Source organism: Gobius niger, assembly GCF_951799975.1.
Source record: "Gobius niger genome assembly, chromosome: 5".
Taxonomy (NCBI): Eukaryota; Metazoa; Chordata; class Actinopteri; order Gobiiformes; family Gobiidae; genus Gobius; species Gobius niger.
In genome coordinates this window covers 13,790,766-13,804,257 of record NC_136856.1, presented here as the reverse complement: position 1 = coordinate 13,804,257, position 13,492 = coordinate 13,790,766, and the positions used below count along the sequence as shown (strand labels likewise).

The 13,492-nt window shown below is 45.0% G+C and overlaps 1 protein-coding gene across 3 annotated transcripts in view; it reads right to left on the bottom strand.

The window, feature by feature from the left end:
- kcnip1a (Kv channel interacting protein 1 a) overlaps nt 1-13,492 on the bottom strand; it is a 47,983-nt gene that overhangs the window by 14,895 nt on the left and 19,596 nt on the right. Inside the window, exon 1 of one of the 3 annotated variants that reach the window (XM_079556395.1) lies at nt 915-1,204. The exons of the other annotated variants lie outside the window; for them this stretch is intronic. Coding sequence (XP_079412521.1) covers nt 915-972 — 58 coding nt within the window. The 5' untranslated portion in view covers nt 973-1,204. Of the gene's footprint in view, nt 1-914; nt 1,205-13,492 lie in introns of those variants that run through there. 3 annotated transcript variants of the gene reach the window in all.

Sequence of the window (13,492 nt, the reverse complement as noted above, 5' to 3'; positions counted from 1 at the left end):
AAAGCAGTCCCATCAAGAAACACCTCACAAAATATTTGGCCTTCCAAGTACCACTAGGAATAGATAAATCCGGACCAAAATGGGTCTGAAACAAGTCTAAGCTGGGTGTTAACCACGTTCAAAGCGGAAAAAACAAAATGAAATGAAATGCATTAATAACACCACAGTTTGAGAAGCCTTCTCAGTGATCTTCCCTGTTTCTCGAACCAAATCTGACATCTTTTCTTGCCAAATGTCTTGCATGGACCAATTGGGCAAACATAAGCAGGTGCCTTTCCTTACAGAGCTCATTACGAGATGTGTATACTGCAAACTGATACATACTGCAACAGGTCTCCAAGGCACTATAACTACTATGATTTCTCTGCATTGCACACTCTCTATTGCTTTGGGCTTGACTCATTTAGGAGCACCCCAATCTCATCAAGCACCACCCCCCCCCACCCACCCTCATCCCGAATGCCCCCCCCAAACCCCATGACCCCTCCCCAAAAAAACATCTGACATCTTTTGTTGCTATGACTACCGTGCTTCCAAGGTAACAGCAAGATGGAAAAGCCGCGTGTGAGCGGAGTGACAAACACCTCCGACATGTGTGTGTGTGTGTTTGTGCCCTTATCCGGTGTCTGCGGCTCACGTTGATGCACTCAGACAGGCAAGGAGACCAGAGAAGTGAATCCGCTCTGTCAAAATGTAGAAATTGGCAGCCATCTACAGGTGAAACTTTGAGACATAGGCAGCACCTGTTGGTCTCCCGCTTCATAACAGCCTCATAACATCTCCATTGATGCTTGTCTGCAGCGTGTTGACTGTAGCGCGCCGCCTGAACTTGGATTACCCCTACATGCTGAGCAAATAACAAGAAACGAGAAAGCTCTCTTTCATGTGTAGCGTATGTATAGAAGGTCTCTCACCACTGGATGGCCTCCGCTGCTTGGTCTGCATGGTCAGTGTACCCACCACGGCCCCCATGATGTTTTGCCGCTGTTGCCGTCGTCGTCGTGGAAACGGGTCCGCGTATGCCGGAGTGTCTGTTGCGTCTTTTGGCCTGTTCACGTGCCTCGACAGCTACCGCGCACATTGACACATGCATGCACCCCCCACCGCACGCCCCTCGTCTCCGCTGCCTGCTGCTCCCAGCTCAAAACGCGCTTTCTCTCTCATCCCCGCTTTCACGCTCCAAACTCGCACACACCACTGCTCCTCCTTCCACCCCCTCCCACTTCTGAGAGCCTATTTTTTTTTCAGTCTCCTTCTTCATTTGGGTTCTTGCCTCTCTCCCCCAGCACTGTTTATGTATTCTCTTCTACTTTTTGCCACAAATCTGGGAGACAAAAATGGCACCTGCTTAAGAATGGATTACACTTTATGGTATCTGCAATAAAAAAAGCTGCTTATCTGGGTAACTTTGAATGATATGAGGTGACACTATGCACGTATGGTTTACCTTTGTTGCAGTTAAAAAGAAGAAAATGCATACAATACATCACATCTGTCACTGAACGGCAGATTTTATCTTATTGTTGGTCATGATTTCATTCAATTGTCAAAAAATGCCATAAAAGAATACAAAAAATAAAAATCCTATTCTTTCCCTTTGGCTTTCTATTCAACAGCGATTTGCCCTCTTGTGCGCAGTGATTTGCATACAGTATGTTAGGGCTGTGTATAAATATATCATAGATTGTGTGCAGATTTGTCATTTATGTTTTACAGGATTCAAATCACTGTGCACATTTTGAATGTCCCAGAGCATTAACATGAATCTGAAATATAACTGATATGACAGTAATTGATAAGATTGTACTGCCTAAATAACTCCAGTGTTTAGGATTTGCTAAATGGTAACATCAAAATTACAAATTCTATCCAAATAATGTTATTAATTGCGCAGGTCAATACTGTTGATTTGTACCAGAAGGACACACGCATTTACATATTTTCCCTGTTCTTTTGGGATTCCTGCTACTCCTTCTTCCAAGCTTTATTCTATAATCTATACTAGCCTCCCTACCTTCTGAGCACCAATCACCAGAGTGTTGATTTATCTCATTATTACACTAATGGAGCCACAATCAATGACTTGTCAACAATCAAGAGTGGTGTGAAGCCAACACGTCCCGTTACATTTCACGGCGTGCCCTGCTCACGTAGGGACCGCAGAGGGATAAAGACCCAAATATTGACACGAGTGCACAGAAGATGAATTATTGACTTAACGGAGACGTGTGGCTGTGTACGCTGCACTCGTGTTTCCTCGTTGGGTCCGAAATCATGTTCATGAAAAGGCCATTTCAATCCATCAACGTTCGCTTTCCCGCCATCCATCACGCCTGCTCATTCATCCATAATAGCTGCACATGCACATAAGCAGAGTTGTATGTCAGAGCAAAGAGCGGTGGCACGAGGGAGGAGGAAAAAAATAGAGCTTAAAGTCAGAGATGTAAGAAGTAGAAGAGATTAAAGGCGAAGAAGACCGCGCATCATCTTTAACAGCCTGCAAAATGGGATGGAAATCTTAAAATTCTGGAGGTGCATTTGCTCATGATTTTGATCACATTTTAATTACAAACCAAGTCGATACGAGCCAGACAGGGGAACCAAATGATGAATGAGTTGGCTGGAAAGACATTTACTCATGATAAAGTTAACGAAGTGTGGGTGTATGATGGCTACAAAGCATATGCTGCTTTGAATCAACTTAACGGAGCCGAGACTGATAAAAATAAAAGCATGACAAGACCAAATGCTTATTCACACATCGCTAGTCTGAGCTTCCGGATATAAGCATCACTATTAGCCTCAAGGGAATATGTAGGCGTCATTGAAAGCTGCAATCGAAGCAGCCTCATGTGACTGTATAGTAAAGACTGTGTGAAACAGTTATATATATTTGCAAAAACTACTTCCACAGGGGTATCAAAGACTGTTATGAAAACACTTCACCTCTGGATATTGTTGATCACTCTATCTGTCTATCTTTCAAATGTTAATACAGCTAGCTGGCCCTCAGGACTGCCTCCAGCGTGTCATTTTTTTCAGATATTGTCAACTGCACTGGGTTGAGTACTGAGTCAATCAACCCAGTCAATGATATTAGGGTCCTCCAGATGACACCCAAGAGTCTTGTCAAGGGCCTAGACAAATGCATAAGCCTGCTCTGAATTTAAATCAAGAATTATATTTGCATGTATTACTTTAACTGCAAGTGTTTAGCCTAAAGTGTGTCGAGAAACTCACATGAAGTGTTGGTCTGTACCATGCCAGCAAGAGAAGTGTGTTTGAATCAAGAGGTTGACATTTCACTAAATTAACAAAGCAGCCCAATGTCTCCCTTTCATCTCAATTGGAATATTCTTTTTAAATACCCATACAGATTTGATGTGTGAATGGAATGAATATGAGCCATTTTCATTCTGTTTACGGCGGATAATGAACAGGAGATGATTGTCAAGCAGCCATATGGGCAGATTTAGCAGGAAAAGACTTGAGTGAGTAAAAAATGTGAAATCTGCTGCGTGTGGTGTGAAAATCATGAATAGGCGGATGCGTTTTTTCCTCTTTCACAACATCCACGCGGAGACAGAATGGACAGCAGCGGGGAGCAACAACGGCTCTAGCTTACACACATGCACCATTGGATGTACACATGCTTTTGCACTGTGTGGGCGGCAGAGAATGACTGATTATAGGATAAGGTCCCAGTGGACACTAGTGGCATCTCAGCAGCATGTTGCATGACCATTTCCTGCATGCCCTGCATACATAAACAATGAGTACTTTTACTACTTGTTTTGCTTTTACAACATGGATGTAAGTGCGAATATAGGAATTTACAGACCATCAAAGGGATTACTAACTAGCTTCTGCTTTATATGTAGCCTTAAACCATATCTATCCATCTCTCCACACCTCCGTTTCATCTTTGTATTTGTATCTCGAGGCGTGCCTACACCAATTGGCCCTTATCTGTGCATCTTTTGCTATAAATCTGTGCGTATGTACCATCTCGTTTCCAACAGTGCATAATCTCAAATCACTATTCTTCTCTCTTCCCTCGCTACCTGACATCCGAGCTCTCACAAGCTGACAGCCATGCTTCTCTTTCTAGTCATGGTTTCAAAGTCAGTCTACGGAACACAATCCAAAAGGGTGTGTGTTTTTAAAATCGTGTACTTGTGCGTTACACTGCCGTCAAATTGCCTGGTGTTTCCCTGCAGGCAGTAATAAATGACTGCAGATTGTTCAAGAGGCGGAAGCGAAAAGCAACAACATACAAAGACAACAAGTTTTTATATGCAGTGTATTTGAGGAGATTTACTTGGGCTGTGCAATTATGTAAATACAGTTTTTACTGAATTGCTATTTAAACTACAGTCCTTTAAACTACAAGACCTGGGCATTAACGTTAAATTGCATCCGGCAGAGTGAGGAGGCTGTGCATGGGGTTAGCCACATCTACAAAATGCGCACAAAAGACCATTTGCACTCACTCTGACTGGCGAGCGTATGGTTGTAGCCATAAAACCAAGCGGGCCCCCATTAGGTTGGGGTTTTAGGGTGTAAGGTATCGGCAGCAGGGTCCCAGTTGGGGTTTGCAGCGAGGAATTCACTAGTATGAGTCAATGGTGCATCACAAGATGAGAAAAGGTGGGGTAAAAAACTGTGTGCTCAGAATGCATCTTGGCTGGTTCACTGCAACCAACGGGACTTCATCACGGAGATCGAAACAGGAAAAAAAAGATGGTGGTCGCATTGTGGAATCTGGTCAGAAAAATCGTCCATCGATATGATCTTCACACTACGACAATTACAGGAGAAGGCAACAGAACAAAATCAGTCCCTCTTTGTCGCGTTTGTAGACATTTCAAATCTTTCGACACGGTTGATAGAGAGACACTTTGGAAAGTTCTTTCGGCGTGGAAACCAGTGAAGCCTTTGAAGTTAAACATGGTGTGAAACAAGGATGTGTGCTCGCGCCAACACTTTTATAGCGATATGTCACAGCTGTACTTGATACAGTGGGCCTTTATCTGTACAGGGGGGGTATTCATCAGCATTAAAACAGCTTTTCAACCTGGTTTGACTTAGTGAGTTGCTCTATGCAGATGACTCTGCCGTAGTCTCTAGCACATTGTAGACCAGTTTTCCTGGGCAGCAGATGTGTTTGGCCTTAAAATTAACATCTCTAAGACCGAACTGTTATACCAACCACCCACAGGAAATGCATGCACTATAAGGGATCAGCAATCAGTGGTGGTGGTGCACGGTGAGCCACCCGTACTTACAAATGCCTTTACATATCTCGGCAGCACAGTGACCAACACAAACTCCTGGAAGACCTGGAAGTTGAGGAGAAACTGCCACAAAGGCTTTTGGCTCTCTACAGAAACGCCTCTGGAGTTGCTGTGAGTGACATCTCACGCAATACTAAAGTCCATCCATCCATCCATTTTCTTCCGCTTTATCCGGGGCCGGGTCGCGGGGGCAGCAGTCTCAGCAGAGATGCCCAAACTTCCCGGTCCACACACACCTCCTCCAGCTGTTCTGGGGGGACCCCGAGGCGACACCAGGCCAGCTCGGAGACATAGTCCCACCACCGTGTCCTGGGCCTTCCACGAGGCCTTGTCCCACTAGGACATGCCTGGAACACCTCCCGCGGGAGGCGACCAGGAGGCATCCGGAACAGATGCCCGAGCCACCTCAGCTGGCTCCTTTCGACGTGAAGGAGCAGCGACTCTACTCCGAGCTCCTCCCGGGTAACTGAGCTCCTCACCCGATCTCGGAGGGTGCGCCCAGCCACCCTGCGAAGGAAACTCATTTCGGCCGCTTGTATTCGCGATCTTGTCCTTTCGGTCATGACCCAAATCTCATGACCATAGGTGAGGGTGGGAACGTAGATCGATCGGTAAATCGAGAGCTTTGCCCTCCGACTCAGCTCCCTCTTCACCACGACAGACCGATACAGCGACCGCATCACTGCTGACGCCGCACCGATCCGTCTATCGATCTCACGCTCCATCCGTCCCCCACTCGTGAACAAGACCCCGAGATACTTGAACTCCTCCACTTGAGGCAAGGACTCCCCACCGACCTGAAGAGGGGAAGCCACCTTTTTCCGGTGGAGAACCATGGCCTCGGATTTGGAGGTGCTGATCCTCATCCCGGCCGCTACACACTCGGCTGCAAACCGCCCCAGTGCGTGTTGAAGGTCCTGGTTCGTTGAAGCCATCAGAACAACATCGTCCGCAAACAGCAGAGATGAGACTCTGAGGCTCCCAAACCGGACACCCTCCGGCCCCTGGCTGCGCCTAGAAATTCTGTCCATAAAAGTAATGAACAGAACCGGTGACAAAGGGCAGCCCTGGCGGAGACCAACACGCACCGGGAACAGGTCTGACTTACTGCCGGCAATGCGAACCAAGCTCCTGCTGCGGTCATACAGGGAACGGACAGCCCTTAGCAGAGGGCCCCGGACCCCATACTCCCGGAGCACCCCCCACAGGGCACCACGAGGGACGCGGTCGAACGCTTTCTCCAGATCCACAAAACACATGTGGACTGGTTGGGCGAACTCCCACGAACCCTCGAGTACCCGATGAAGGGTATAGAGTTGGTCCAGTGTGCCACGACCAGGACGAAAACCGCATTGTTCCTCCTGGATCCGAGGTTCAACTATCGGCCGGATCCTCCTCTCCAGCACCCCGGAATAGACCTTACCGGGGAGGCTAAGGAGGGTGATTCCTCTGTAATTGGAACACACCCTCCGATCCCCCTTTTTAAAGAGAGGGACCACCACCCCGGTCTGCCAATCCAGGGGTACTGTCCCCGACCGCCACGCGATGTTGCAGAGACGTGTCAGCCAAGACAGTCCTACAACATCCAGAGACTTAAGGTACTCAGGGCGAATCTCATCCACCCCCGGAGCCTTGCCACCAAGGAGCTTTCTCACCACCTTGGTGACTTCAGCCCCGGTGATGGGCGAGCCCACCTCCGAGTCCTCAGCCTCTGCTTCCTCATTGGAAGACGTGACGACGGGATTGAGGAGGTCCTCGAAGTACTCCTTCCACCGCCCGACGACATCCCCAGTCGAGGTCAGCAGCCCCCCACCCGCACTGTACAGAGTGTTGGTGAAGCGCTGCTTCCCCCTCCTGAGGCGCCGGATGGTTTGCCAGAATCTCTTCGAGGCCGACCGATAGTCTTCCTCCATGGCCTCCCCGAACTCCTCCCAGACCCGAGTTTTAGCCTCCGCGACCGCACGAGCTGCAGCACGCTTGGCCTGCCGGTACCTCTCAGCTGCCTCAAGAGTCCCACAAGCCAACAAGGCCAGGTAGGACTCCTTCTTCAGCTTGACGGCATCCCTTACTTCCGGGCGCCACCACCGGGTTCGGGGATTGCCGCCGCGACAGGCACCAGAGACCTTACGGCCACAACTACGAGCAGCCGCATCGACAATGGAGGAGGAGAACAGAGTCCACTCTGACTCCATGTCCCCCGCCTCCCCCGGAATCTGGGTGAAGCTCTTCCGGAGGTGGGAGTTGAAGACCCCACTGACAGAGGGATCCGCCAGACGTTCCCAGCAGACCCTCACAACACGCTTGGGCCTGCCAGGTCTGACCGGCTTCCTCCCCTGCCAGCGGATCCAGCTGGCAGTTAGCAATACTAAAGTGAAGGTTTAAAACACGGCAGTCCTCCATTACCTGCTTTACGCCACCGAGTGTTTGACACTCTACAACAGACACATCAAAGCCCTCACAAGAGTACAGCTATGCCACCTACGGGCCATTGTAAAAACATCGGACGGCAAGATCGAATACCATATGTTGAGGTAATCCGGCGGGCAGGGTTGGTCAGTGTGTTACGAGTGTGGTGGGGATTCGACCCAAAAGCAAAAACAGCCAAAAACAGGTTCAAAGGAAATTTAATGGCAAAGGCCAAGAACAGACAAAAATGCAAAACTCACTTAACAGGAACACGGAACAGGACACACACACAACGCACCATGAGAATACAAATGAACCGACAAGGACAAGGGAAAACACAGGGGTCTATAAACAGAAGGAACAGGGAACAGGTGAAACACATTAGGGCGGGACAGGTAATCAACACAAGGGAAGCAAAGAAAAACCACAAGGACAGAACAGACATGACAAAATAAAAGACTAGACACAGAACCAAACCAAAACAGGGGACAGAACACAAATAGACAGAACCATCACAGTGTTGAAGCTCTTATATCGCGCTTTTCCACCTACATTAGGCACTCAAAGCGCTTTACAGCAAGGATCCACTCACCCATTCATACTCTCATTCATACACCAATGTACGCAGACACTTATAACTTCATCACAGTTGCGGTGATGGACGACGGCAGACACCCTAAAGCAGTCTTTTATGGAGATCTAAAGGAGGGCAATAGAAGCCGGAGAGGTCAGAAGTTGCATTTCAAAGATGACTTGAAAGGACATATGAAGAACATGGGATCTCTCCTGAAAGCTGGGAGCAGAAGGCCCTGGAGCACAAACAGAGGCAGCATGTGTTGAAAACAGGAGTGTCCATTGAAAGGCGGCATGCTTATATTACTACAAAAGACTTTGTCTGTAGCAAATGCCATCGCTGTTGACGATCGAGAGCAAGCTTTGTTGTCCACATGAGAGCCAGCCAACACAAGCCTTCAGCCAAGCCAGTCAATGTCGGACATGACGGACAGACGAAGAACAAGATTTAAACTATGGTCAATTTCAATTACCGGCATTGATTGCTTAGATTTTTGTGACTGATGATCGATTATGAGAAAAAATTGTAAGCCTAAAATCTACTATCTTTGAAAATATTCTCAGAATGATGGTTTATTATTTTTTTTCATTTGAGCTTTGAGGATTATGTGTAAAATAGCAATTGTTTTTTGCTAAGTTGATTGCTGCAAGAAAACAAGGGAATTTGATGCCAACCCCAGTTATAAAGGATTCAGATAGAAAGGTAGATTCAGATTTGCTGTGACATCCAGATTTAGACGTCCACTTACTTAGTAGCAATATAAAAATATGGCCGGAGACAACTTGATTCAAACAGCTATGTTTCAATATTAACCAAACACTTCCTCAGTGCTGAGGTTGATGACAGTCAATTTGGAAGACTCAACATTTCAGATCACTAACTCATAGCTATTGCAACATATGTAAAGCCAAATGCTTGAGGAGATGTACACCGCGCCAAATTCTTATTGGCTATAGCAGAATCAGTGTTTAAAAGCATAGCTTCTTGGCTGAGTGAAATCATACAGTGCAAGTGTATGAGCTAAGCAGGATAATTTTTTTGTGAAGTTTAAAATAGGGAGGGCTTTTTTTTCCCTGTGCTACTTTGCGAAGACATCATGTTAATGAGTGAGTGGAATTGCAAAGTAGTAGGGCACAGATGAAAACACATTTGGCTCAGAAAAAAGTGATGGGAAAGAGCCTCCAGAAGAGATTATGGTGAGATCCAGAAGTGTGGGCGAGTGGAATCAGAGGGAGAGAAAAGACAGAGCAAGTGGGACATGCAAACGGCGAACTGACAGAGAACAAAGAGAGAGGAGAAGAAAGAAGAAGAAGAGGAAAAGTGTGAGAGAAAATGAAACGGCACAGATCTTGATTAAGATGAAACACCGGAGAGGAGGCTTCAGGAAATCAGCTCAGCTCCTCAAAGTTGCCCACCACAGAGACTAACCCTGTGCTAACCTGCGGGCTCCAGCCAGCATGGGGGAAAAGCCATCCTTCTCCTGCTAAATACTCCATCCCCGTAGCTATAGATTATGGATCCATCATGTAAACAGTATGAAACTATCTTGTTTGGCACACAAGGCTGGGCAATTACTCATGTGTGGCGGCGTGGCTGCGGCCAGCAAAGAACATGTCTATTAGGAAAATCAATACTAATATCTACAGCTGTCCAAATGGCTGCTCACGCTGAGGCCGACGCTGTGTCTTTATTAGCGCATGCTCCACTTTAGGGCTCACATCACATAATGAACAGAAGGGAATAATTAAGCAGGCTCAGATATTGATCACTTATATAAAGGAGGGGAAATAAAAGCAAGGGGAAGAGCAAAACAGCGTAAACACATCTGGATTAAAAGAAGCCCACTGCAAGACGTCAAGGTCTAAATGGACACTAATGCTCTTAAAAGTCTTTTCCTCTGGTTTACATAAAAGCCCACCCTTGTTGTTTAGCATTGCTCTTCTGAAAGCGTAATTATCCGTCTAATAGGCCTCGAGCTACCCGCTAGATCTTTTATGTCCATATAAAAAAGGCAAACCAGACTCACAGCATCTGTACGTGTACGTTTAGGAGGCAAATAACTGACCCAGTGTGAAGTGCCACAATGGAGACAAAATTATGTGTTCTTTAGATGCTGCCATTCAAAGTATTGTGCTTCAATGTAAGTATCTTTATCAGGTATTTAACCACCAAATAGACTATTTATGAAACAATATTCAACCCTCTCTCATCAAAAGTTTTTTGCCGAAGCTTTATAAATGTTGAAGTCTTTGGCAAGCACAAAACTCTTAAAAATTCGAAGATGGACAAACAAGTGTTTTCTCAGCCCAATGTTTCGACGTGGCTTTTTTACTGCATCTTACTAAGCCGAAATAAAGAAGAAAGACAAAGTGAGTGACAGAAATAAAGTTTGAGAAGTCGACAGAGCGTGTGTAAACAGGATCAATGGAGAAAAGTAAACAGTCGAGAATCTCCACTGTGAAAACTCCAGCTGGACTCAAACAGGGACAGAAGGCGAAGGGACTCTATTGGGTGTTTAGCGCCGACTGTGAATGAAAATCTGAGCCACAGCACAAATACCGGAGGATAATAACGATTAACTGTTTGACAGGGGGAGGAGAAACTTTCAGTGTTGCATAAAACAAACACAAAGCTCCATCATAGTCATTAAAAAACGTTGGTGGTTATGATTTTTTAGGTGTTTTTCTTTTCTTTTCTTTTTTTTTACAATTTTCTGGCACTCAATAATTAATCATGTTTACTGTGCTTCAATATTTTACAATGCTGCAACACTGCATGAAAATTACAAGCCAAACACTCCACTATTTATTCTTACGCTCTACGCTATTATTATTATTATTATTATAATTATTATTATTATTATTATTATTATTATACTTATTATGCTATGGGCGTGGCGTAGCATTTACATTTTCATTCCTTTTATTCCTTTAGCATAGCCTACTACAGGTACTGGTCTCGTACATTGTAGTTTCCATTACACTGTTATTACACAGGTGCTACAATGTTCAAGTGATTTAATTTTTAAGAAAACAGAATTCAAACACACACTCAAACTTTTATGAATATTCAAAAGCAAAAAGAGCACAACCATGATTTAGCCCTGGAATGTGTCTGTAAATGGTCGAAATACTTGCCACGATACATTTAAAAAAAAATGTGAAAGACTTTTTATTTTAGTGTAATAATTTTAATTTATTGAGGGGAATCAGTGTAGAACTTTCACCAGTAGCTATTGTTGTGTTTCCTCGTCCTTTCTGCGCTGTTTATTGAGGAACAGATGAAGACATGGAGGACACCATGACACACTGTGATTGTGAATCATGGTGTAACCCTGGACTGACACTTTAAGGGCAGCCGAATAAGTCAGCAGGAGAGGCATTTCTATTCCTGATAGTTTCATAACACAAACACCTTCAAAAACAGAAAGTGAAGAAGAAACAGCACATATTGACTTTGCAGTGCGAGCCAAAGTACAGAAAATTGTTTTTGACCTGATTTATTTGTTATATAAAGCACTGTATACAGGTGTGATGTCGAGGATCTGTCTTGCTTTCACCGAAATTGCTTTTTATTTCGCAAAAGGTCACTGAGAAAAGGCAGAGGTATAGGTTTAGTCTTTATGCGAGAGAAAAAGCAGCGTCAAAAGCCCCATGCCTCAATTCGGAAGAAAGAACTCAGAATACACAAGACAGTTACATAACGGAGTAACTTTTTCTGCTGAACAACGGAATATTTCTCACAATAATAAGCAGTTGCCCTGGAGTTTAGTTCAAGCCATAATCAAATTCAGAGTTTTCAATTTGAACATTGTGCGAATCTGTTGCTTGTGTAAAGACTTTGTGAAACGCCACACTGGCCAAACAACGTTCTTTTTCATGTCTCATTAAGTCCGCTCCATTAAGTTTGTGTAGCGATGTGCGTCACGCAGCCATACGAGTGCGCACATTCAAGAGGCGAAAGGGCCGTAAGTAGCTATCTATATTCATCAGCATTTCGCTCATCGGTGCCAATATCACAACAAGGACCTGAAGGCAACACGAGGCCGAGCTAAATTGCACAGAAAATATTGTTTATACGTTTGGATAACTGTGAAGCAATTGGCTTTGAATATTATGCAAATAGCAGATCTATTTATATGCGATTTCAATTATTTATTTATTTTCAACTTAATGGAAAGCTTGGGTTTAATTTGCAACAGCGGATGATCAAAACACGTGCAATCTGAAATTGAGGCAAGATTTTGCAAAAGCGCTATGAGATGTTGAGTATGTGGCATAACGTCATGGTATAGGCTTTTCATCTTTATGTTATCATTACACGCTCACAGCCAATCACACATGCTTAGGGCATAAGATTAAAAGGAACCATTTTTCCTGTTGCACGCAGCTAATAAAGCTTTTTGCTGTCCTAATTGGGGCTTTTGGCGCGCTTCTTTTGATGTACAGAGATGACAGAGCGGGGTGGATACAGTAAAGCCTGTTAGAGAAACAGGCCACGGAGCCCCGCAGCTTGGTTCTGAAATCTACAAGGCCTACACATACTGAAAACGCATACAAATTCACATATACCCATGTGCTTGACTGCCGGTCCGAAAACAAAGACATGATTAGCTTCATACTTCAAAGCGGCGCAGTGACTGTTGAGGTCATCCAAAGTTGGAACACAAAAAAGATGTGAAGAGTTTTATTTTTATTATTTTTTTAAGGAGACAATGAAATGAAATCCCGAGATAACCACTAACTGCACGAGAAGCTGAAGATCAAGAGCAGAGAAAGAAAAGTTGACGGATAAAAGACAAAACACGGGGGTGAAATGAGGTGACAGAGACAAAGGAATAAAAAAGTCGAATGAGGCTTGAAACGCTGTGAACAGAACAAGAGAAAGAGAGATATAGAGGCAAAAACAAATGAAGCGAAGGGACAGGAAGATGAATGTGGCGGTAAGGAGCGGGTTGTGTAGTTTATAACACGCCCGCTGGGAAATATTTCACATGAGCAGTGTAGTTTTTTGCACGATGACAGGTTTTAAATTCGCTTTTTGGCCCCAGGTGCAAGTACACATATACAGATAAATGCCTTAACACTGACCTTGAGCTGGACCTACAAGCAGGTCAAGGCACCGAAATGAAATACGCTTTTTGGAAGCAACAGAGTCTTCAGCTTCAAGACTTTTCAACAATATAGCTCCAGCGCGAATCTCTGAATGCATCCCT